The following is a 26656-nucleotide window of genomic DNA, read 5'->3' on the forward strand; positions in this document are numbered from 1 at the left end:
CTAGCCCCGCCTCCCACCACCAGCTCTGCCATCCTAATCACGGCTAAGCTCCCTTCTCCTCCACTGCTAACTCCAGACTCAGTTCCTTTTATCTTGCTACACCATATGCCTGGAATAGACTTCCTGAGCCGGTACATCAAGCTCCATCTCTGACCGTCTTCAAATCGGATGTTATAATGCCGTTGTATCGCTCCATGGTGCGACCACCTCGAATATTGTGTCCAATTCTGGTCGCCGCATCTCAAAAAAGGTATAAAGGAATTAGAGAAGGTGCAGAGAAGGGGACGAAAATGATAAAGGGAATGGAACAACTTCCCTATGAGGAAAGGCTGAGAAGGTTAGGGCTCTTCAGCTTGGAGAAAAGGCGGCTGAGGGGTGATATGATAGAAGTCTACAAGATAATGAGCGCAGTAGAGCGGACAGATGTGAGACGTTTGTTTACATTTTCAATCAACAACAAAACCAGGGGATACAAGATGAAGCTAGAATATGGTAGATTTAAAACAAATAGGAGAAAGTTTTTCTTTACTTGGCGTGTAGTTAGACTCTGGAACTCGTTGCCGGAGAATGTAGTGACCGCATCTGGCCTTACGGAATTTAAAGGGGGTTTGGACAGATTCCTGAGGGAAAAGTCAATTGAACTTTATTAGAAAAATTTTTTTTTAGGATTTTGCCGAGTTCTTGAAGCCTGGATTGGCCACTGTCAGAGACAGGATGCTGGGCTTGATGGACCCTTAGTCTTTTCCCAGTATGGCGGTACTTATGTACTTATATGTACTAAGCTAAAAGCCCACCTTTTTGATGCTGCTTTTAACTCCTAACCCTTATTCACTTGTTCAGAACCCTTATTTTATCATCCTCACTTTAATATTCCCTTATCTCTTGTTTGTCCTGCTTGTCTGTCCTAATTAGATTGTAAGCTCTGTCGAGCAGGGACTGTCTCTTCATGTTCAGGTGTACAGCGCTGTGTACGTCTAGTAGCGCTTTAGAAATAAGTAGTAGTAGTAGGATTCATCTGCTGCATAAGCTAAGGAAGGTAAAATTGTCTTACCTGCTGATAATTTTCTTTCCTTTAGTAGCAGCAGATGAATCCAGGATGCCGCCCTTTGTCAGCCACTCTTGTTTTGCCTATCTGTTCTTGTTGTGGTCTTTAGTTTCCAAAAAAAAAAAAAAAAAAGGAGAAAAGGAAAGAGAACAGAAACCACTGAAGAGGACTCCATCGCAGTCGTGGTTTCTCTTAAATCAGACTGACAAGTTTCTGTTTTGTATGGTTGGTGAGGAAGGCTTCCTGGTTTCTTGTCTGATTCTGCTTGGTGATGAGACATGTACTGAGGTGAAGAAGGAGCTGGCCGTCTGGTATCACTGCCTTCAGCTTTGTAATCTCTATCACCACCTGCTGGTAGATGGACACAACCCACCAGTTCTTGGATTCGTCTGCTGCTACTAAAGGAAAGAAATTATCAGCAGGTAAGGCATAATTTTACCTTGTAAGATTTTATGTTCTGCCTCTTAAACCAAATCACTAGTTTCTGGAAAACTGCACATACTCACTTTTTCTTTCCTAATCTAATGAAAATTTTACTTTTTAAAATTTACTGTTTATAAACAGGTTCACAGGATTGCTTTGTGGAGTCAACGGTGACCAGCATAGATGGATCGATGCTTCATTCAAATGCAGCACAGATGAATACAGAGATCATACTTAGTAACACTGAGTTGTTTGTGATGCCTCAGCCTAAAGAGCAAACCCTTCAGGAACTTTCTCAGCCCAGGTCTCTATCTTTGCTGTCTGTGTCCAAACAGAGCCTCAAGAACTCATCGGTTCATAAAAGGAATGTTGACAGTGAAGGGATGGCTAGAATAGATGCTCTGGAACCAGAAATTGGGATACAGAGAGAAGTGAATTCAAAGAAAGAAACAGCTCAGTTGGAAGGTATAGAAGAGGAGAATGAAGAAGAATCTTCTCTTAATGTTAATTTGGAAAAGTCATCATTGATTGAAGGGATGGAGGAGCAGAATGAGGAGTATTACTTAGTTACAGATGTGGAGAATGAGGTGATATTGATGGAAGAAGAGTCTAATTCACCTGACACTGCAGAGAATGAGGTGGCTCTTACAAAAGGGATGGCAATGGACCTTAAACAAATGGACAGGATGATCCCAACAGTTAAGAATGGAACAGAGTGTTCAGTGTCATTCAGAAATTTTAGAGAGAGCCTACATGGCACTGAAAAATTGGTGGACAGTGGTAAGTAACTTTGGAAAACAGTTGAAGTTTAGAGTGCCTTGCAAGTGATAATGGCACACTTCTGGCTGCCATTTTGTCTATCATACGACAATCAGGTCACTGTTTAGTGTGTCTATATGCTGAGTTACAACTGTATGGAATATTTCTGGTACCAATTAGCAAAAGCCAATGTACCAGTATTGCTTACTTACAACTGTTTTAACATTTGTTCCTGGCTTCAGCTCAGGCTCCATTTGACCATTGTCACAGTACATAAGTATTGCCATACCGGGAAAGACCAAAGGTCTATAAAGCCCAGCATCCTGTTTCCAACAGTGGCCAATCCAGGTCACAAATACCTGGCAAGATCCCAAAAAAGTTCAAAACATTCTATACTGCTTATCCCAGAAATTGTGGATTTTCCCCAAGTTGACCTTTTTTATAATTAGTTGACCTTATTTGCCCGTATCTTTCTCGGACAAAAATCTGTGCAGTTCTGGTCATCGCATCTCAGAAAAGAAACAGCAGAATTGGAAAAGATGTAGAGAAGGGGAACCAAAATGATAAAAGGCTATGGGGTGATTTTCCTAGGAGGAAAGGTTAAAGAGACTAGAGCTCTTCAACGTGGGGAAGAGATGACTGAAAGGGGATATGATAGATGTCTATAAAATCTTAAGTGGAGTGGAAGAGGTAGACGTGAATTGCTTATTTACTATTTCCAAAAAGTACAAGGATTGGGGGGGAGGCATGCAGTGAAGCTACTAATTAGTACATTTTAAATAAATTGGAGAAAATATTTCTTCATTCAGAATATAATTAAGCTCTTGAATTTGTTGCCTAATAATGATGTAAAAGCAGTTAGCATTACAGGGTTTAAAAAAAGATTTGGGCAAGTTCCTAAAAGAAAGGTTCGTAAACCATTATTAAGTTAGACTTGGAAAAATCCATGGCTTATTCCTGGAATAAACAACATGAAATCTATTTTACTGTTGTGGTATTCTGCCAGTTCTCAGAGGACAAGCAGGCTGTTGTACTCTTACAGATGAGTGACGTCATCCGACGGAGCCCTATGCAGACACTGACTAGTGATAATACTTAGAACTTTCTAGCAGCATCCCACTGTGCATGCACTGGTGCCTTCCTGCCTGACACGAGAACCTGGGTGCTCAGTCATTGCTTTTCCATGGAGCATGGAGGACACGTCTTCTTGTTCTCTTCATAATGCATGTAAAGTAAATGATGGCAGGTAAAGACCTAAACAGTCCATCCAGTCTGCCTAACAGTTACACTCATTATCTAGTCATGATTAAACCAACAATGAGCGTGATATAAAATACTTGTTCATTGTCTCTCTTTGACATTTTTGGGACATAGACTGTTGAAGTTCGCCTGGCCCTGTCCTTAGTTTCCAACTTCTGAAGTTGCCATCGAAGCCCACTCCAGCCTATTTAATTCTATCTTGTCAATGCGGGACACAGACCGTAAAAGTGTGCCCGGCACTGTCCTCACATTCGAAACTATTGGAGTTTCTGTTGAAACTTTCTCGAGCCCATCCTAAATCAGATTGCCTTAAATGGGACCCAGACCATACAAATGTGCCCAGCACTGGCCTTAGGCCCAGATGCACATAGGTCCCCATATAGAATCGCTCTGTATTTCCACCTTATTGATTTGGAAATACAGAGCAATTCCCAAAGCAACTCCTGTGCAAATGAGCTGCTTGCAAAAGTAGTGAGCAGTTTGATAGGGGGGAAGCCAGTCGGTCTGCTGAGCATGCGCAGAACAGCCAATCGCTAAGCGTGGCTGCTCTGCGCTCAGAGCTGTGCTTGTATATTGCTTTAATACACGCAAAGAAGCTGGGTGTATGAAAGCCAACATAGCTTCCCCCCCTCCCCCCCCAAAAAACAAAAAGCCAGCATAGCTTCCCCCCTCCCCCCCCCTTAAAAAAACAAAACAAAACTGCTGTGGGTCGTCCAATCTGCTTCACTCCCATGGTCAGCAATCAAACTATCAAAGGTCGAGATGGATTTGAATCTGTAGATTTGTGAGTTTGTTGTTTGGGTGTTTTTTTTTTCTTGACACTATCTGGTGAAGGATGGTTGCCAGCAAGGCTGCTCGGTGTGTCTTGTTCCTTCCTGCGGAACCTCTAGAGCAGCTGTGGAGTACCTGCTACAATGAAGAACTGTCAGGACCGACAGCTCCAGACCTCCCGTTAAAGTTTCCTTGGTAAAGCTAGGGGCTGCTTCTGTGCATCACTCAGAAAATGACTTTGCATGCACATGTATAGTAATTAGCTTATAATAACTTTGCATACAATTTTCGTTGGCTGCTACCATCTCAGGAAGAGAGCTCACAGAACCCTTTTGTGTATGTCTTACTGAACTCCGTGCTCGCTAGCTAGAACCAGTGTAAAAACCACGTTACTGGCTCATTAGGTTTTGTATATCTGGGTTGTAGTTCTTCACATCCAGAGTCTCCATCTAAAGTGCCACACACATGCAAACTCACATGCAACTGTTAAGTTTTGTTTTTTTATATCATTCATTTTCTAATTTTCTAATCCTACGCCTTTTTGAATTCCATTAATATTTTTTTTCTCCACCACCTACCTCGGGAGTATATTCCAGACATCAACCACCCTCTCCGTGAAAAAGAACTTCCTGATGTTGCTCCTAAATCTACCACCCCACAATCTCAATTCATGTCTCTAGTTTTTAACATTTTCCCTTGTCTGGAAAATATTTGTTTCTATATTAATACTTTTTAAGTATTTAAATATCTGTATCTTATCTCCCCTGTCCCTCCTCTCTTCTAGGGTATACAAATGCAGGACTTCCAGTCTATTCTCATACGTCTTTTGGTGCAAGCCCCATACCTTATTTGTCGCCTTCCTCTGGACCGCTTCAAGTCTTTTTACATCCTTAGCAAGGTACAGCCTCAACCTGAAAACAATACCCCAAGTGGGGCTTCACCAATGACTTGTACAGGGGCATCAACATCTCCTTTCTTCTGTGTGTTATGCTTCTCTATACAGCCTAGTATCCTTCTGGCTGTGGCCACTGCCTTGTCACACTGTTTGTCACCTTCAGATCCTCAGATACCATCACCCCAAGGTCCCACTCTCAATTTGTGCATATCAGTCTCTCACCTCTTAGCACATGCAGCTCTCTTGGATTTCTATTCCGTAAGTGCATCACACTGCATGTCATTTTTCTTTTCTCAGTAAATATTTATTGAAAGATTTTTTTGTTTGTTATGAAAAAAGCAATACAAACAGATTAGGTTGCACTTCAACAGCAATAACAATTGACCCTACTCTCTTCCATGGTCCCCAAAACTCAGCAGATTCCCCCCCCCCCCCCCCCCCCCCACAAATGTACTCATCTACCCATACCTAACCTCCCCCCACTCAACCCCTAAACCGTTGTATTTTCAGCAGGGAACAGAAATGCCAAATAAGTCCACTCTTCCATGGTCGATCATAATGCCCTTTGAGTCTTTCAGTCAAGATAGCCAACTCTCTTAGATGGGTCATTCTTATCAGCCAATCCAATTCAGTGCTGCCATTCTTTCCTTTGCTGCCGCCAGACAGAGCCACTTTAGGCGAACTTGCCAGTGGAAGCCCAAGGTATTATTCAAGCCCAGGAAGCAAGCCCCAGGGGTTAGCGGAAATGGTTTGCCCAAGATTCGGGTCAATCCCAGGATCACACCTCCAGCATACGTCTGTAGCAGAACTCGGGAACATCGCTTTTAATTTTTCAGGAGTATAATACCGAGTAATTACCTTATACACATTTTCTTTAATCAACACACAAATAGAAGAGTTTTGAATTTCATTAAACACTTGTTTCCATTCATTCTGTGTGATTTCCATATCCAAATCCCAATCTCATTGATCCATGAACCCAAATTTCTTAAAAGACCAGCTCTGAAAAGACCTATAAAATTGACCAGGTAGCCATACCCCGCCACAAATTTTCAAAATACTCAGTATCATCTAGATTAGTGTAAATCCACCCCCATCTCATCATATAGTGTTTGGCCTGCAAATAGAACACATCCCCGCGTGTAACCCATATGTATTTTTAAAACTTCAAAAGGAATCGACTGTCCCACATCTAATAGTTGACAAAAGTATGTAAGCCCCTTCTTCTCCCACGAAGAAATACCCCACTATCACGCCCCCACCTGAAAGCCTGGTTCATATTGAAACAGAGCCAAAGACAAGCTCCGAGTCGCAATTCCCAACCTCCTCTTTATCCGCTGCAGTAATCCCAGAAGATGTCTCATGAAAAGATTGATCATCCTTTTTTTATACTCCAAAGACATCCGGGATAGCCACAATAAACAATGTATGGGTAAAAGAGAAAAATGTTCCTGTTCAAATACTATACCCCCTTTTTTAGGAGACCCCTCCCAATCCCACAATTGCCTGAGTTGTCTCTCCCAATAATACCATAAAATATTTGAGACTGCCCTACCTCTCCACTCCTGTGCCTGCCATAAACATTTTTAGCCAATCTATGGGATCTCGCCCAATATCTTGTCTGGGACTCTCCACAAAAATGCCCAGTGGACCCAGTCAAAAGCCTTCTCCTCATCTAAAAGTACCAACTTAGACCGAGCTGGCTGTGCCTCCCATATTATATTAAGTGTTCGGCGGATATTATCACCCACTTGACTCTGGGGAATAAACCCTGTTTGATCTTGTTGAATCATTCCCGACAAAACCTGCACCAACCTCATAGCCAACACCTTGGCCAGAAGCTTGACATCTATATTAAGCAAAGAAACTGGTCTGTATGATCCACAACACGCCAGATCTTTTCCCGGTTCCAGAACTGTTATTCCCGCTTCACGCATACTGCACTATCCTGCAAATAAGCACTCAAGCCTGCCTCTGCGCAAGATTCCGATTCTGTATACAGATTCTTATAAAACATATAAAATTGTTTCCAAATAGATGCATCAGAATAACAAATGTGTCTGCTCAAATTTCTAATCTTTTGTATCATGGAAGAGAATTTATGTTCCCTCAGTAACCGGGCCAGTTGAGTCCTAGATCTGTTATCACATTCAAAATATCTACATCGTAAACATTGGCACATAAAATCAATCTGTTCTAATTGCCATCGCTCCAACTCTGCACGGACAAAATTCAGCGCTCTCCAATTCTGATCACTGGGACCCTTTTGGTGCCTCTGTTCCAGTTGCACCAGAGTTTCCGTAAGTTGTACGTGTCTCCGCACCCTTTCTTCCTTCCTTCTTGCCCCCTACTTCACTAAATGCCCCCTCACCACAGCTTTAAGATTATCCCACAAAATACTATCCAAGACCGTCCCATTGTCATCCTTAATATAGTTGTGAATAACCAGTTTTATATTTATTTATTTGTTGCATTTGTATCCCACATTTTCCCACCTATTTGCAGGCGCAGTGTGGTTTACATTATTCCCTAATGGCGATTGCTATTTCCGGCATGAAGAAATACAAATATCACCACACATCTTACGATCCCCTATTAGTTGTTCATTAAGCCTCTAAAAACTCTTAGGCATGTAATACCCCCCCTAAACATACTTCCTTGTCATCAAGCAGATGAAGCCATTACGTATGGGTTATGTCCATCAACCAGCAGGGGAGATAGAGAGCACTCAAACATTTGTAATGGAGTGGACACCCTGGCAGTGAAGTATTTGGATGAGTCAGATGGGCCAATAGGTCATCAGCGAATGCTGCGATCTTAAAAATGTCTGCTCCCACCGTGACCCCCTGTATGTCCGGTGAACTTTGAACATCTTTAATCAAGGGGTCTAATGTTAATACAAACAAAAGAGGTGACAGTCGGCAGCCCTGTCTAGTACCCCGGTGTATAGAGAAGGGAGCAGATAATATTCCATTAACCCACATCTGGGCCTGTGGTAGATAATACAACGCCCGTATGGCCGCCTGGAAAAACCCACTTATTCCATATGCTTCTAATGTCCCAAATAAAAATTCCCATATCACTCTATCGAATGCCTTTTCGGCATCGAACACAGATGGCGTGGCCTGTCTTGATACCACCTCCAGCGTTGTAAGTATCTTCCTTACATTTTTTGTAATATTTCTGCCCTGCACAAAACCTACTTGGGATTCCTCTATAATATCTGGCAGTATGCGGGCTAAGCGATTTTCTAGGACTTTTGCATATAATTTGGCTTCGTAGTTTAGGAGCGAGATCGGTCTGTAGGATTCTGGCTTCTTTGTATCCCTCCCCGACTTTGGTAATACTATAATTTGTGCTAACCTTAATGATGGAGGCATTTGTTGTTGTTGCACTATGGCTTTAAACATGGCCGTTAATGGTGTTGCCACCTCCTCCTTCAACATTTTATAGAATTCCCCTCTATATCTATCTGGGCCCGGGGCCTTCCCTAGCGGGCCCTGCTGTATTACCCAAGATACTTCTTCAATGTTATGGGAGCATTTAGCATAGCAGACTCTCTGGTTCTACTTGATCAATATCTTGGCCACTTAGATACATCTCACTTCCATCGGGGGTGGTCAGGTGGTGAATACAAAAGCGTGTAATAGTCCAGCATAATTGTATTTATTTGAACATCTTTATTCTCTAGTTTTCCGCTAGAGGAATACAAAAGCATCTATTTTAGAAGGTCTTGTCTAGGTTTGACAGCCGAGCCAGCATTCTATTATTTTTATTTGCGTAATTATAGAGTTGATATCTGTAATAAGCATAATTTTTTTGGGCCTTTTGATGTAACTTTCATTAAGGCCTGCTGCAGTTCTAAAAGCTGGGCCTTTAATTGCAAACTATGGTGTCGCCCATATCCTTTCCGTGCCTTTGTTACTTCTTTTTCCATTCTAGGCAACTCCTTCTCCCTTTCCTTTTTTTGATGACTCGTGTATGCTATTATCTCCCCCCGTAGTACAGCTTTAGCCGTGTCCCAAAATAGAATTGGGCAGCCCCTATGTTCCTTGTTAGTTTCCTGAAATTGCTTATATTTTTGTATGATATAATCTAAAAATATTTTATCGTTATATAGACGAGTTGGGAATTGCCATTGAAATTGACCCGGTGCTGGTCCGGGAGGGTCCAGTACAGCTATTACCATCGCATGGTCTATATTTTTATGGGCTCGATGTCTAAGCCTTGTAAACAGAGTTCGGGAAAAGAAAATGTAATCGATACGCGACATGGTGTCGTGTGCACGGGACAGGTGGGTATAGTCACGTTCCAGTGGATGCATAGTTCGCCACACATCCTCCAGGTCCAGTACTTCACTTAACATATTTATGCCTCTCGAATCTGCCCCCGACCCCCTCCTCTCCCCATGTGATCTATCCATGCTAGGATCGACTACTGCATTAAAATCTCCTCCTACCAGCAGGGGCATTCCATCAAACCTTGTTAAATGTTGTAGGAGTTTTTTGTAAAAAACCTTATATGTGTTGGTGGCCTAGTGGTTAGGGTGGTGGACTTTGGTCCTGAGGAACTGAGTTTGATTCCCGGCACAGGAAGCTCCTTGTGACTCTGGGCAAGTCACTTAACCCTCCATTGCCCGCCGCATTGAGCCTGCCATGAGTGGGAAAGCGCGGGGTACAAATGTAACAAAAAAAAAAAAACTACTGATTGTCGTTCTATCGTTAAGTGTGCTAGCACATATCTTCCCTCTGTGCCACAGTCTTATGAGTGTAACTTGAATCTCTTTCTTGATTAATATTACAACTCCCGCTTTCTTTGCCTGCACCGGGGATTCATAGTATGATCCCACCCACCATATGCATAATTTCTCATGGTCTTTAGCATTCAGGTGTGTCTCTTGGAGTAAGGCTATGGCTACCTTTTGTTTATGGAGTGTCTGAAGTATCTTTTGTCTTTTGATTGGCGAGGAAATGCCACTCACGTTCCAGGTCACTATTTTAAGTGCCATTACGTGATGTCATTGTACAAATAATCTTTCCATTTGATGCCTGCTCTTAGTAAGCAATGAGGGCATCCTAGCCAATACCCCCAGCGCCTTCCTTTCGGTAGCACTTTTTGTTGTGTAGTTCCCCTTGTTACCTGTACCCGTCCACCTATTTCCTTCAGCTCCTTCCTGACCATGAAGATGTATCCTCTCGATATAACCCCCCCCCCCCCATCTTCCCCCACTCCTAACTGGCACCTAGTGTGCTCAACTTCCGTGTCTCCGATCAGGGACTCCCTGTAACAAGTATGTTCGCTAATTATGTATCCGCTACACCCTCACCATGAAACAGAACTTCTTGAACAGCATTAACAACAGTAACCATTTCAGAGATCATTGACTAATTCTCAACATAAGTCATTTGCATATCTTTTTCAGCTTTCTCACTTTTACTCGTATCTTCCAGCTCACCAACATTATCTACTTATTTTTGGAAGGGCTCGGTCTGTCTCTCTCCAGCTGGTCTACAAACGCCTGTGCCGCTTCTACTGTGTCATAAAACTTCACAGCTCCATTATGTTGGATTCATAGTTTTGCAGGGTATAATAGGCCAAAATGGATTTGTAGTTTGTGCAGTCTCCCACAGACCTGTGAGTATTGTCTGCGCTGAAGAGAAACTTTAGTAGAATAGTCTTGAAAACATATCTTGCGACCTTCAATCTCAAGGATTTCACCCCTTTGAATAGCTGCGAGTATCTCCAATTTGTGTTGGTAGTGGAGCAGGCGCAAAATGACCACCCTCGACCAGTCAGTGGGGGTCTTCCTGGGTCCTAGACGATGTGCTCACTCTATCTTGAGGGGTCCTAGTGTGTTTGGAGTGCGCACTATCTTAGCGAGCCAGGTTTCCAGAAAGTCTCTCAGATCTCCCTCCTTTATTGATTCTGGTATTCCTACCAATCTTATGTTATTCCGTCTCGAGCGGCTCTCTAAGTCATCCACTTTATCTTCTAAGACTGCCACCGTCTTTTTAAGGCCTTGTATTGCTGTGGAGGTTTCCTGTATTGATGTTTCCACTTCGCCTAGTCTCTGCTGGACCTCCTGAATGTCCTTCGTGAAAGTAGTAAATCATTGATCCATGCCATCCAGCTTGTCTATTATTTGTTGAAGTTGGTGGCTCATAGCTTCTTCTACCGCCATCTTTACTTCCGTCACAATTTCCGAGGCCCAAGCCGAGCTCACCGATGGTGATGAGGGTGAGGTCTTCTCCGTCATCTTGTGTCCTCCGCCTTTGGATTAGACAGTACACAGTTTTATAAATAAAACTAGGGATCATGTGATGCCATGAAAGGATAAGGACGTGTTTTTCCTCTCCGGGAGCTCTCCGCACCAAAAATTAAAACCTTCATTTTAATCCCTCGCTGAGTGCACTGGATTTCCATGATAATCTCTCTCAGAACACATGGACAGATATATTAGCGCACTTCAGGAAGATATGGACAGCAAAGTTCAAAGGCAAGCGAAAGAAGCTGAAAACGGCCGACAACATGATGGAAGACCTTTCCTTGCTAGCATCTCTGTTTATGGAGGTGCAATTGGAGGAGATAGCAAAAGCAGTTGGGAAGGCACTAGAACCAAAGTTTTGCCAAGTTCTGGAGCAGTTGTCCAGTTTGGAAACTCTCTTGGCAGACACAATGCATCAGACAGGAGAATTAGAGTCCAGAGTGTCGACCCTGGAGGACCAGGCCCCGTGCACTTCTGTATTAGTAGCGGCCTTTGAGCAACGTGTTAAGGAACACACTGAGAAGTTGGACCGCGAAAACAGGTCCTGCCGCCAAAACGTGAGGATCGTAGGATTTCCCAAAGCACTTAGGGACAGAGTCCTTGCTTCTGAACTAGAAAAGTGGCTAGCCAAGGAATTTACCCTTATGCTTAGAGCGGGCTCATCAAGTAAGAAGAAGGCAAGATGGCAGACAACGGCCCAGAGTAGTGCTTATAAAAGTACACAATTACGTCTACACGGAGGAGATACTCAGAGGATATTGACTAAAAAGAGATTTCTTACAATATATGGGGGAAACCGTAAAAATATTTCAGGACTACTCCATATTGCTGCAAGAAAAGCATCGGCACTTCACACTGTTATGTGCCACACTACACGCAAAGCAATGTCACTTCATGTTGACCTACCCAACGACGTTGAAGGTCCATATGAATGGCCACTGGCAGCGATTTGACTCTTTTTGCGGCTGCGAATGAGTTTGTAGCTAGTGTTGAGGAGACCTCAAGAGAGGGAAGTTGATCAAGGTAGCCGCCTTGTGTGGAATGCGATTTCTGTTCTTCTGTAGCATGATGGCAGCTAGATATGAACTTAATTGCATCTCACCATCGATCATTTACAACGTTTCACTAAGCTTGTGGTGGGAACGCATAGCCCAAGTATGACATCTCCGTGGCACTAATGGCTTATAAGTGTAATATCCCTTCTGTCCCTTGCCCCCTAGGAGGAGAGGACACTTCAGCCCTAGGGACTGGAAATAAGAGAGACAATCAGACTTAGATGTAGGTGCAACCAGTAAAAATCTTTATTGGTATCTCACTAAGCCAGTACAAAATCATTTTTCTCTCTGGAGCAGGTTGTCACACAGAAAAAGCCAGACGCAAAGACCGAATAACAGTCTGCTCAGCCCATGTCTCTTAGTTATCACATATATACTGTTGTACGTTTCGTTCCTCCTAAATCATGTGATTTCTCCTAAACTAACTTGTGATCATATATGGATTTTTGTTACGTCCCTCACCTGTTCGACGCTCCTCCCGGCTAAATCATTCCTCAGTTCCGTCCAAAAGGGACAAGGTTCAGTCTTAGGAGGGTCTGTTTCAGTTTCCTAAGTCTGGCAGCCGTCATCCGGCTTGGAGCAAGGGCAGCAGCCATCTTGGCTAGCTCAGGAGGGGGCAGCCAGCTTGTATTAACGAGAACAGGAAGGAACTCCATATTTGGTCGCGGGAGGATCTCCTATGGGGGCAGCCATGTTGGATTCATCTGAGTTTGGTTTGCTCAGATTGCTTCACTATTTAAAGCCCTGCCTCCAGGCCTTCATTGCTTCGGCCTCAATTGTTCTGATGAGTTGCTGTCTAGTGCTGTTTACCAAATATCTTCTGTTCCTGTTTTCCTGTGTACCGGACCTTGGCTAGTTTTCTTGGATTTTGCTTGTTTGCTGCCTGCCTTGACCCTGGACTGCTTTTGACTATTCTTTCCTATTGGAGTTCTGGTTCTGGACTGTGTCTGTTCTCTGCCATCCTGGTCAGCGGCTGTGCAACTCCGCCGGTTCCAGAAGTCCTGGTGGCCACCTGCAGCTGGGAGCTCAACTCTCGGTGAACGGTGGTCGCTTCCCAGGTGAAGCTAGGGATTGTCTGGCTGCCTGACCGAGTGCGGCATCACTCCATCTCAGCCGTGCTCAGTCGGGGCACAGGGGCTCAACTATTATCGGGTCTTAACAATTTTCCTGTAATATTCTGTTGTTTATTATATGTATACATATATGGCAGTTTCCTACATTGTATCATCCTCTCCTCTTGTGTGCACATGCACACTTTGTGGCAGCTGGCTAATTCCTTATCAGTAAAGCGTGCTCACAGCGTGCAAATAACCGTGTAGCAAGCAAATAGATATTATAAAACACCTGGTGTCCTTCCTCTCTGAACACATATTTCCGTTGGAACATCTTGGGCTCGCAGGGTCCTCAGTCTCTCATCACCACCAAGGTTATATCCATATGTTTCTGCAATATATGGACCGCTTCGCCTCAGTTCCTTCCAAGTGTCACCTTGACATGTAACATGTACTTTCCATTTCCTGAGAAAGCACTGTAACTTACATGTAGCTGCTGGCATAAACTAAAAATATGCTGAAGACAGCAAGGCTAGGAAAGCTGAGGGGCTAGCAGGGCCATCTTACAGGCCTAGTACCATATAACAGGTCTAGTACAGGAAGGAATATACGTAAGCGACCCCAAAAGGGAAATGTGACGGTGAAGAGGCTAATAGCCATTCAGAATTCCTCTATGTGGACACTAAAATTATTGAGAGTCGGTTAGACACTGTTTTACATATCCACGATTGTAATTTGTCTGCTGCCAACGGTTTTGGCGGGTTCAGGACCCTATTGGAACAATTTCTCTGTATTTCTTTGGTTCAATTTTGCGGGAATAAATTGCACAATGCTGCAACAATTGGAGCTTATCGAGGGCGAGAGGCTACAGGGATGCATATTGGAGTGATCTGCCAACTTACCATTGGAATAACAGTATCCTAGTACTAGTTTAGCCCGCTGTTTGGGGGCTATGCCCCAGACAAATGGTATTTTATGAAGCACCTAAGCTCCTAACACTGGTACTTAAGTACATAAGTAATGCCACACTGGGAAAAGACCAAGGGTCCATCGAGCCCAGCATCCTGTCCACGACAGCGGCCAATCCAGGCCAAGGGCACCTGGCAAGCTTCCCAAACGTACAAACATTCTATACATGTTATTCCTGGAATTGTGGATTTTGTCCCAAGTCCATTTAGTAGTGGTTTATAGACTTGTCCTTTAGGACACAGTAACATAGTAGATGACGGCAGAAAAAGACCTGCACGGTCCATCCAGTCTGCCCAACAAGATAAACTCATATGTGTATACCTTACCTTGATTTGTACCTACCTTTTTCAAGGCACAGACCGTACAAGTCTGCCCAGCAGTATTTCCCACCTCCCAAGCACCAGTCCCGCCTCCCATCTCCGGCTCTGGCAGACCGTATAAGTCTGCCCTCCACTATCCTCGCCTCCCAACTACCAACCTCTCTTCCCCCACCTACTCCGCCACCCAATTTTGGCTAAGCTTCTGAGGATCCATTCCTACTGCACAGGATTCCTTTATGCACATCCCACGTCTAACACCTTTTAAAACTCTGCCAAGCTAACCGCCTTCACCACGTTCTCTGGCAATGAATTCCAGAGTTAAATTATGCGTTGGGTGAAGAAAACTTTTCTCCGATTTGTTTTAAATTTACTACACTGTAGTTTCATCGCATGCCCCCTAGTCCTAGTATTTTTGGAAAGCATGAACAGACGCTTCACATCCACCTGTTCCACTCCACTCATTATTTTATATACCTCTATCGTGTCTCCCCTCAGCCGTCTCTTCTCCAAGCTGAAAAGCCCTAGCCTCCTTAGTCTTTCTTCATAGGGAAGTCGTCCCATCCCAGCTGTCATTTTAGTCGCCCTTCGCTGCACCTTTCCCAATTCTAGTATATCTTTCTTGAGATGCGGCGACCAGAATTGAACACAATACTCAAGGTGCGGTCGCACCATGGAGCGATACAACGGCATTATAACGTCTTCACACCTGTTTTCCATACCTTTCCTAATAATACCCAACATTCTATTTGCTTTACGAGCTGCAGCAGCACACTGAGCAGAAGGTTTCAGTGTATTATCGACGACGACACCCAGATCCCTTTTTTGGTCCGTAACTCCTAATGTGGAACCTTGCATGACGTAGCTATAATTCGGGTTCTTTTTTCCACATGCATCACCACGCACTTGCTCACATTAACGTCATCTGCCATTTAGCCGCCCAGTCTCCGAGTCTCGTAAGATCCTTCTGTAATTTTTCACAATCCTGTCGTGAGTTAACGACTTTGAATAACTTTGTGTCATCAGCAAATTTAATTACCTCGCTAGTTACTCCCATCTCTAAATCATTTATAAATATATTAAAAAGCAGCGGTCCTAGCACAGACCCCTGAGGAACCCCACTAACTACCCTTCTCCATTGTGAATACTGCCCATTTAACCGTACTCTCTGTTTCCTATCCTTCAACCAGTTTTTAATCCACAATAGGACTTTTCCTCCTATCCCATGACCCTCCAATTTCCTCTGTAGCCTTTCATGAGGTACCTTGTCAAACGCCTTTTCAAAATCTAGATACACAATATCATCCGGCTCCCCTTTGTCCACATGTATGTTTACTTCTTCAAAGAATTGAAATAAATTGGTCAGGCAAGATTTCCCCACACAAAAGCCGTGCTGACTTGGTCTCAGTAATCCATGTCCTTGGATGTGCTCTGTAATTTTGTTTTTGATAATAGCCTCTACCATTTTCCCCGGCACCAACGTCAAACTCACCGGTCTATAATTTCCCGGATCTCCCCTGGAACCTTTTTAAAAAATTGGCGTTACATTGGCCACCCTCCAATCTTCTGGTACCACGCTCGATTTTAAGGATAAATTGCATATCACTAACAGTAGCTCCGCAAGCTCATTTTTCAGTTCTATCAGTACTCTAGGATGAATACCATCCGGTCCAGGAGATTTGCTACTCTTCAGTTTGCTGAACTGCCCCTTCCATATCATCAAGCTGATCAATCCATAGACTGGTGGGTTGTGTCCATCTACCAGCAGGTGGAGATAGAGAGCAAACTTTTGCCTCCCTATATGTGGTCATGTGCTGCCGGAAACTCCCCAGTATGTTCTCTATCTCAGCAGGTGGTGGTCACACACAGCAGCAGCTCTGGCTAGGCCTCCAAGCCTAATTTTTAGGTTTTGTTGAGTGCCTGGGGTTGAGGGCTCTTTTGAGCAAGTGCAAACCTGGTGGTGCCAGGTCCCTCCTTTTCTCCCCCCTCCCGCTGGCTCCGTTAAAAAAAAAAAAAAAAAAAATTTTTTGAACGTCCTTAAAGGCGTTTATTTCGACGTTTATTTAAGCGTCTATTGCAGCTACTCACTGGGACACCAGGTCGTTACAACTCGGAGCGGACAGCAGGTAATTTTTACCTTTTTATAGCGGGCAGGGGGTTCCCCGATTCTTCTCCTCGTGGCATATGGCGTCGGAGGGCGAGGGCGCAAAGGGTCGCTCCCCGGGTCGCTTGAGCGCTTCTAGAGGGGATGCGGGGGTCTTCAAGCCTGATTCGCCCTTGTTGGGTGACAGTTTCGTGACCGATGAATGTCCCGGTCCTTCCTCCGGCGTGGCGGTTTTTTCCCGCCATAAACGCCCATCCCCCGCTCCTCGCCTCCGCCATCTTGGCCGGCCACGCGGCTCGGACGGCTTCTTCTTGGACCGCCCTTGAGGTTGGAGACATTAATGCCATGAACGCCCTTAATTTGGGCGACGGCACAGAAGCGGCTAAGTTAAGAGCCGTTCTTCCCGCGCGGCTCCTTCGCGGAGTTTCGCGCCGGACGCCATTTTGGATGCGCAGCATGTCTCTCCCCCGCTATTGCGAGCGCCGGTTGAGGGTGCGTCTAGGGCTGTTGCCCAGACTGCGGAAGTGCACAGTCTGGGGGGTTTCTCCCCCGAGTTTGTTTTGCTGCTGCATCAGGCCTTCCTCATGCACAACGCTGCCCCTGCTCCCTCGTCTGGTAAAGAGGTTGAGGTTCCCAGAGGTAAACGCCCTCGGGTTGATTCCCAGGCCTTGGAGGAATTTGTCTCCTCCGATGTAGATGAGGGCAGCGTGTCTGAGGTCTCCCAACGGTCCTTTGCGGATTCCTTGGAGGAGACGGATCCCCGCTCGGATGGAGCGGATGACCCCTCTGCAGCGCGGCTTTTTAGCCCAGAGGATTTGCCCAACCTGTTGTTACAGGCCATGGACACTTTGAAGATTTCCTCTCCGGAGGACATCTCTCCCTCAGCCCCTGTTGGCTCTGCCATTATGCTGGGGACGAAGCGCCCGCCTAGAACCTTCCACGTGCATGATGCCATGCACACCTTAATTTCGGCTCAATGGGATGTCCCAGAAGCGAGCCTTAAAGTGGCTAGGGCTATGTCCCGCCTCTATCCTTTGGCTGTGAGTGAACGTGAGGCCTATCTGTGGCCTACCGTGGATTCTTTAATCACTGCGGTGACTAAGAAAACGGCGTTGCCGGTGGAAGGTGGCACGGCCCTAAAGGACGCCCAAGACAGAAGATTGGAGGCGGCTGCTTTAAGTTTGCAGGCCTCAGTTTGCGGCTCCTATGTGGCCAGGGCGTGCCTGGCTATGGTGCAGCGGGCTTCCCCCTCGGATCATTCCTTGAGGGCTGATTGGCCGGCCCTGGAATCGGGCTTAGCCTATTTGGCAGACTTGCTGTATGATGTCTTGAGGGCCTCAGCGAAAGGCATGGCTCAGACAATCTCTGCGCGGCGGTGGCTTTGGCTGAAACATTGGTCTGCTGACCACGCCTCTAAATCCCGCCTGGCTAGGTTGCCTTTTAAAGGCAAGCTGCTCTTTGGGGTCGAGCTGGACAAAATCGTGACCGATCTTGGCACGTCTAAGGGCAAGAAATTACCAGAGGTCAGGGCTCGGGCTAGTACTCGTCCCGGTACCTCCAGAGGACGGTTGCAGGAAGCCCGTCGGTAACGCCCCGGCAAGTCGGGCTCTGCCCCCTCTTCCTTCAAGAGGAATTTCTCCCCCAAGCAGCATTCCTTTCGCAGAGACCGCCGTCCCGGAGGTGCTCCCTCCGGTCCTCCCCCAGGGTCTCGTACCCAATGACGGGGTCTTGGTCCACGCCCCAGTGCAGATTGGAGGACGGCTGTCCTCGTTTCTGGGCGAGTGGACCACAATAACTTCAGACGCGTGGGTGCTGGAAGTCATCAGAGACGGCTACAAACTAGAGTTCTGCCGACCCTTAAAAGACGGGTTTGTACTCTCTCCCTGCAAGTCTCCGGTCAAAGCTGTGGCAGTGCAGCAGACCTTGGACAATCTGATCCGCCTGGGCGCGGTCGTTCCGGTGCCAGAAAGTCAGCTTGGCAAGGGACGTTACTCCATTTACTTTGTGGTACCAAAGAAAGGAGGTTCTGTCCGGCCTATCCTCGACCTCAAAGGGGTCAATCGGGCCTTGAAAATGCGGCACTTTCGCATGGAGACTCTCCGCTCTGTTATAGCGGCAGTGAAGGCAGGAGAGTTCCTGGCATCCTTGGACATCAAGGAAGCGTACCTGCATATTCCCATCTGGCCTCCTCATCAACGCTTTCTGCGTTTTGCAGTCCTGGGACGACACTTCCAGTTCAGAGCCCTCCCTTTCGGGTTGGCTACTGCTCCGCGGACCTTTTCCAAAGTAATGGTGGTCATCGCGGCCTTCCTACGAAAGGAAGGGGTACAAGTCCATCCTTATCTGGACGACTGGTTGATCCGAGCCCCCTCTTATGCAGAGTGCGGCAAAGCTGTGGACCGGGTAGTTGCTCTTTTGAGCTCCCTGGGATGGATCATCAACTGGGAGAAGAGCCAGCTGCGCCCGACTCAGTCCCTGGAGTACCTGGGAGTCCGATTCGACACCCAAGTGGGCAGAGTGTTCCTGCCAGACAATCGGATTGTCAAACTTCAGGCTCAGGTGGACCAGTTCCTAATAGCCTCTCCCCTTCGGGCTTGGGACTATGTGCAGCTGTTGGGCTCTATGACGGCCACGATGGAAGTTGTGCCCTGGGCCAGGGCTCATATGAGACCGCTTCAACACTCTTTGCTGCAGCGCTGGACTCCGATGTCGGAGGATTATGCTGTGCGCCTTCCCTTGGACCCAGCAGTGCGCAAGGCGCTGAGCTGGTGGATGCAGACAGACAAGTTGTCTGCGGGAATGCCTCTGGTGACCCCAGAGTGGATTGTCGTCACGACGGACGCCTCGTTGTCGGGCTGGGGAGCCCACTGCTTGGGAAGGACAGCGCAGGGGCTCTGGTCTCCTACAGAGGCAAAGTGGTCTATCAACCTCCTGGAACTCAGAGCCATTCGGTTGGCGCTTTTGGAGTTCATCCCGGTACTGGTGTTGAAGCCTGTACGGGTCCTGTCGGACAATGCCACGGCTGTGGCCTATGTCAACCGCCAGGGAGGTACCAAGAGCGCCCCTCTAGCCAAGGAGGCTATGAATCTTTGCCAGTGGGCGGAAGTGAACCTGGAGCAGCTTTCAGCGGCCCACATTGCCGGAGTCATGAATGTCAAGGCGGACTTTCTCAGTCGCCATACCTTGGAGCCCGGAGAGTGGCAGCTATCTGCTCAGGCGTTCTTGGACATCACGAAGCGCTGGGGCCAGCCGAGCCTAGATCTGATGGCGTCATCGGCCAATTGCCAAGTGCCGCGCTTTTTCAGCAGAGGACGGGACCCTCGATCCCTGGGAGTAGATGCTCTTCTCCAACAGTGGCCGACACAAGAGCTTCTCTATGTGTTCCCGCCCTGGCCCATGTTGGGCAGGGTGCTAGACCGGGTGGCAAAGCATCCCGGCAGGGTAATCCTGGTGGGTCCGGATTGGCCCAGGCGTCCCTGGTATGCGGACTTGATCAGGCTCTCAGTCGACGATCCTCTGCGGCTGTCAGTGGAGCAGGGCCTGTTACATCAGGGTCCCATGGTGATGGAGGATCCCTCCCCCTTTGGTCTTACGGCCTGGCTATTGAGCGGCAGCGTCTGAGGAAGAAGGGCTTCTCAGACAAGGTCATCGCTGTTGGAATGTAATTGTATTTTACATGCATTGCCTGTCACCTATTATTTCTCTGTGATTACTCTGTGACCTCTGATGTGAATTACTTAGAGAGGTCACACTGCTATGCAACTTCCTGTGGGGGATAGATGCAGCACATGCAGCACATGGAGCACATGGAGCTCATGATCTCTCCTAACCTGAGAGGATCTATGGTGGTGTGAGCATCCATTACCATCTAAGCACATGGAAGGAGCTGATAATACAAATGTATAGTAATATGTATATATAAGCCTGTCTGATTATAATCTAACTACAAACTGTGAGTAAACAGATGTTTTGTTACTTCAACTTTAAAGTGACTCAGCAGTGAATTATTCTGGGGTGAATGAGAGAGAGATGAAGAAAGAAATTAACATTTCTAAAGCTGAAGCTGTGTGTACTAAAATCTGCTAATTATTTACTACAAATAATCCAACAAAAGGGTTATGGGCCCAGGGGCCAGGAATTGAAAAAGAAGAGAAATATTACCAGGCAGTAAAAAAAAAGCCACATTTTTTCTCTTAAGTTTTAAAGGAAAGATTCAGTCTGTCTCTCTCTCCCCCCACACAGCAGACAGAAGGCTAAGAAAATGGCTGAGGGAAGAAATTCACCATTGTTCTATTCTCTCAAGGTGCCTAGATTAACTGAGTTTAATTATCAGCAGTGGGAACTAAGATTCATATGTCTCCTTCGAGCAAAAGGATTAAATATATGCTTAGACCAAGACAGAACAGCTGAAAATATGGCTGAATGGGACAATGCAAACTATTATGTGAAGTGCATGCTTTTGGAAGCTCTCTCAGAGAAACAAGCCATATTAGTGGAGGGAAAAGATACACCAAAGGACATTTTATATAAACTGAGAACTATGTATGCAACTACATATGCAAAGCAGCAACCAATTTGGTTGGCAGAGTTGAATGAAACCAAATTAAGGGATAAAAGTAAATGTAATGATCACATTATGCATCTTATGTCTTCATTTCAAAAGCTAGAACTTTCTGGAATTCCCATGTGTGATGCATTGAAAAGAGCATTTCTTTTTACCTCACTATCAAAGAAGTTTGATGTTTTTAGGTCTGTAAATGAGGCCATTGAAGGGCAATCTTTTGAACAGACAACATCAAAACTAAGGCAGGAATGCATAATAAATGATTCTGAGGAGATGTGTTCTCAAAGCAAGTCAGAGAGAAATGAAACAAATTTCTTGGCAAGGAACAGAGGAGGGCGGAGCTATGGGAAAACTCCACCCAAGGGCAAGCTGATTTGCTACTCATGTGGAAAGGAGGGACATGTATCTAAATGGTGTAAGGAAACACAAAACACTCCCTCTAGCTCACCTAAGCCAATGGAACTAAAGAATTTTCAAACCAGGAAATGTATGAAGGACAAAGATAAACACAAGGGCTTTCTAATGGCAGAAAAATCTTTGACTATGGTAAATAATAATTCAAATGAAAGTACTTGGATTTTGGATTCGGGGAGCACATGCCATTTAACCAATTGTAAGGATTTCTTTCAGGAAATGTGTCCAGAGGAAGGTATTCTTAAAACTGCAAACGCAGGGACTGCTAAGATCCAAGCAAAAGGTATTGGATTCTTAAAATGCAAAGTGTCTAATGAAGTTAAAGAAATTCCTGTAAGTGATGTCTTGTATATTCCCCAAGCAGTTTGCAATATGCTTAGTGTATCTACATTAGATAAGAAGGGATTTGCGATTCATTTTGAAAACAGTAAGTGCACAATCTCTAAAAATGATGAAGTGTATGCTGAAGCTTTTATGAATAATGATGTTTATAAACTGAGCATTTCAGGTGAAGCCTCACATATGGCGCAAGTAAGGAAGAATGATGGTAAATGTAGTCTGGAAATCTGGCACCGCCGCCTGGGACATCGTGATTCTAAGGTGATCCAGGATCTTTACAGTAAGCAACTGGCCACCGGCATTCAGATAAGTGCAGATGCTGGTAAAATGGAGAAATGCATAGACTGTGTTACTCAAAAAGGTGTGAGACCCTCATTTCCTGCATACACAGGAAATAGGAGTAATAAAGTGCTGGACTTAATACACAGTGACTTATGTGGACCGTTTAATATCCCATCATTGGGAAATAACAGATTTGTGCTAATATTCTTGGATGATTTCTCTAGATATTGTGTGGCCTATTTGCTGAAAGAGAAAAGTCAAGTCACAGACATGCTGAAGAAATACGTAGCCATGGTGAGCAATAAATTTGAAAGAAAACCAAAGGTTCTTCAGACCGACAATGGTGGTGAGTTCACTTCACAAAGCATGCGCACATTTCTAGAACAAGAAGGCATTCAGCATATCACAACAGTAGCTTATACACCAGAACAAAATTCTGTTGCAGAGAGAAAATTTAGGTCACTTGTGGAAATGACCAGATGTATGCTGTCAGATAGCAATCTCCCTAAAAGACTATGGGGGGAAGCCATTCTCACAGCAGTGTACCTACAAAACAGAATGCCAACTAAAGGCGCTGAGCGCACACCACATGAGACATGGCATGGTAGGAAGCCAAACCTGTCACACATAAGAACATTTGGAAGTACAGCATATGCTCATATACCAAAGCAAAGAAGGCATAAGCTGGATTCCACAACAGAAAGGGGCATTTTAGTTGGCTATGCTCCAGGACACAAAGGATATAGAATTTTGAATCTGAAAACTGGCATTGTTGGCATAAGACATGTTACATATTTTGATGAAAACAAAAGGGTTGATAAAGGCTGGATTATCCCAGATGAGCCTTATCATCCAGAATATGAAACTAGAACCATAATAGACATGCCAGTGTATATAAATGCCATACCAAGGCAGATGTCTGAAAGCAACTCACCTGTATCTAACGAGGAACAGGCAGAGGAAGCAGACACAGAAAGGATCATTGAAGAAGACAGTACAGTTGGAGAAGGGGAATCAATTGGAGAAGGACTCTCAGATTTAGAGGATGCGGAAAGGTCGGACCAACCTGTTGTCAGACGCTCATCCAGGGAAAACAAAGGTGTTCCACCCCCAAGACTGTCTTACCTAACAAAGTCAGCAGAAGCTCAAGAGCCCTTAACATGGGATGAGATTGAGAAAATGTCAGCAGAAGAAGCTGCTGAATGGCATAAAGCTGCACAAGAAGAAATTGATGCATTGGATAAAAATAATACTTGGATTCTTACAAAATTACCTCCTGGCAAGAAAGCTATAGGATGCAAATGGGTATTCAAGTTAAAAAGGAATGCACAAGGAAAAGTGGAAAGGTATAAAGCCAGATTAGTGGCAAAGGGATATCTTCAAAAATATGGAGAAGATTTTGATGAAGTGTTTGCACCTGTAGTGAAACACACGACAATCAGAACACTTCTGAGCATTGCAGTCTCAAAAGGCATGCAAGTCAACCACATTGATGTGAAAACAGCGTTTCTTCACGGAGATATAACTGAAGACTTGTACATGGAACAGCCAACAGGTTTCATAAATACAAAACAAAGACAGCTAGTGTGTAAATTAAACAAAGGTCTTTATGGATTAAAGCAAAGTGCAGAATGTTGGAATGAAAAATTGCATGAAATATTGACAAATTTAGGATTTAAGCAAGGTGAAGCAGATAAATGTTTGTACACTAGGTGCACAAATGGACAATATGCATACATTTTAGCTTTTGTTGATGATCTGCTCATTGCAAGCAAAAGTGAGCAAGAGTACAAGGACATTGTAAAATGTTTAAACCACAATGTTGAGATAAAAGAACTTGGTAATGTGTCATACTATCTTGGTATAGAAATTGAGAAACAAAATGATGGTTCTTATCTTCTAAGCCAGAAGCAGAAAATAAATGAGCTTATTGAAAGTTTAGGTATGCAAGATGCCCAAGTTGTAAGCACTCCCATGATCACTGATTTTCTGAAGGATGAAACAGTAAGAGAACCTTTACCAGATAACATCCAATATAGATCAGCCATAGGTAAGCTTTTATATCTAGCTACCACATACAGGGCTGATATAGCAAATGCAGTAGGAATTATGAGCAGAAGGGTCAGCTCACCTACCAAATCAGATTGGACTGCAGTTAAAAGGATGGTAAGGTATTTAAAGGGTACCATTGATTGTAAATTAAAGATTTCAGCCAATAGTAATCCAAAACTAATATGTTACTGTGATTCAGATTGGGCAGGGGATCATTCTGATTATAAATCCACAAGTGGATATGTGTTTATGTATGGAAATGTACAAATTTCATGGGCCAGTCATAAACAAAGTATTGTGAGTCTGTCTTCTACAGAAGCTGAATATGTGGCCGTATCGGAAGCGTGCAGAGAACTGATGTGGATTGAAAAACTTTTGCTGGATTTTGGAATAGCTGAAAAGAGACCAATCCAGATAATGGAAGATAATCAGAGCTGCATCCGACTGTCACAGAATGACAAGGTTCAGTCACGCACCAAGCACATCGCAACGAAATACCACAACGTGCGAGAGTTGGCAAAAGAAGGGGTCATCAGTCTACACTATTGTCACACCAGTGAGATGACAGCTGACATCATGACCAAACCGTTACCCAGAGAACATTTTGTGAATCTGCGTATAAAGCTTGGACTTTTGTATGAATAAATAATTGCATGACAGTTATGCATGAGAAGGGGTTTTGTTGGAATGTAATTGTATTTTACATGCATTGCCTGTCACCTATTATTTCTCTGTGATTACTCTGTGACCTCTGATGTGAATTACTTAGAGAGGTCACACTGCTATGCAACTTCCTGTGGGGGATAGATGCAGCACATGCAGCACATGGAGCACATGGAGCTCATGATCTCTCCTAACCTGAGAGGATCTATGGTGGTGTGAGCATCCATTACCATCTAAGCACATGGAAGGAGCTGATAATACAAATGTATAGTAATATGTATATATAAGCCTGTCTGATTATAATCTAACTACAAACTGTGAGTAAACAGATGTTTTGTTACTTCAACTTTAAAGTGACTCAGCAGTGAATTATTCTGGGGTGAATGAGAGAGAGATGAAGAAAGAAATTAACATTTCTAAAGCTGAAGCTGTGTGTACTAAAATCTGCTAATTATTTACTACAAATAATCCAACAATCGCCACTATGCTGAGAGCGAGGAAGCGCTCTACTTCTACTGCTTACGCCAGGGTTTGGCGTATCTTTGCAGCGTGGTGTGAAGCAGGCTCACTTTCTCCCTTCACTGCTCCAATTTCTTCAGTGTTGGCGTTCCTGCAAGAAGGTCTGGAGAAAGGCCTGTCGCTCAGTTCCCTTAAAGTCCAGGTAGCGGCTCTGGCTTGCTTCAGGGGCCGCCTGAAGGGTGCTTCCCTGGCTTCGCAGCCAGATGTGGTGCGCTTTCTCAAGGGAGTTAATCACCTGCGCCCTCCTCTGCACTCAGTGGTGCCTGCGTGGAATCTCAACCTGGTACTAAGACCATTGCAGAAGCCGCCTTTTGAACCCTTGTCGAGGGCATCTCTGAAAGACCTGACGTTGAAAGCAGTCTTTTTGGTGGCTATCACTTCAGCCAGAAGAGTTTCCGAGCTCCAGGCGCTCTCATGTCGAGAGCCTTTTCTGCAGTTCACTGAGGCAGGAGTGACTATTCGCACAGTGCCTTCCTTCCTGCCCAAGATTGTTTCTCGCTTCCATGTGAATCAGCAGCTCTGTCTCCCTTCCTTTCGTAGGGAGGACTACCCAGAGGAGTACTCTGCTCTTAAATATCTGGATGTGAGACGAGTCATCATCAGATACTTGGAAGTGACCAATGATTTCCGGAAATCGGATCATCTGTTTGTCCTGTTTGCAGGTCCTCGTAAGGGTCTGCAGGCTGCTAAGCCTACAGTGGCAAGATGGGTCAAGGAAGCCATTGCAGCGGCTTATGTGGCCGCGGGGAAGGTGCCGCCTATCCAGCTGAAGGCTCACTCCACGAGAGCTCAGGCGGCCTCGATGGCAGAGGCCGGATCCGTCTCCTTGGAAGAGATATGCAAGGCGGCAACTTGGGCTTCGGCTCATACATTCTCCAAGCATTACCGTTTGACTGTGGCTGCACGGG

At 45.1% G+C, this 26656-nt stretch overlaps 1 protein-coding gene across 1 annotated transcript in view; it reads left to right on the forward strand.

Annotated features, from left to right (window-relative positions):
- The window catches only part of CENPT (centromere protein T), a 568880-nt gene that overhangs the window by 357182 nt on the left and 185042 nt on the right, over nt 1-26656 (forward strand). The window contains 1 exon segment of the mRNA XM_030203664.1: nt 1610-2248. Coding sequence (XP_030059524.1) covers nt 1610-2248 — 639 coding nt within the window.

This window comes from Microcaecilia unicolor, chromosome 5, assembly GCF_901765095.1.
Source record: "Microcaecilia unicolor chromosome 5, aMicUni1.1, whole genome shotgun sequence".
NCBI classification, from domain to species: domain Eukaryota; kingdom Metazoa; phylum Chordata; class Amphibia; order Gymnophiona; family Siphonopidae; genus Microcaecilia; species Microcaecilia unicolor.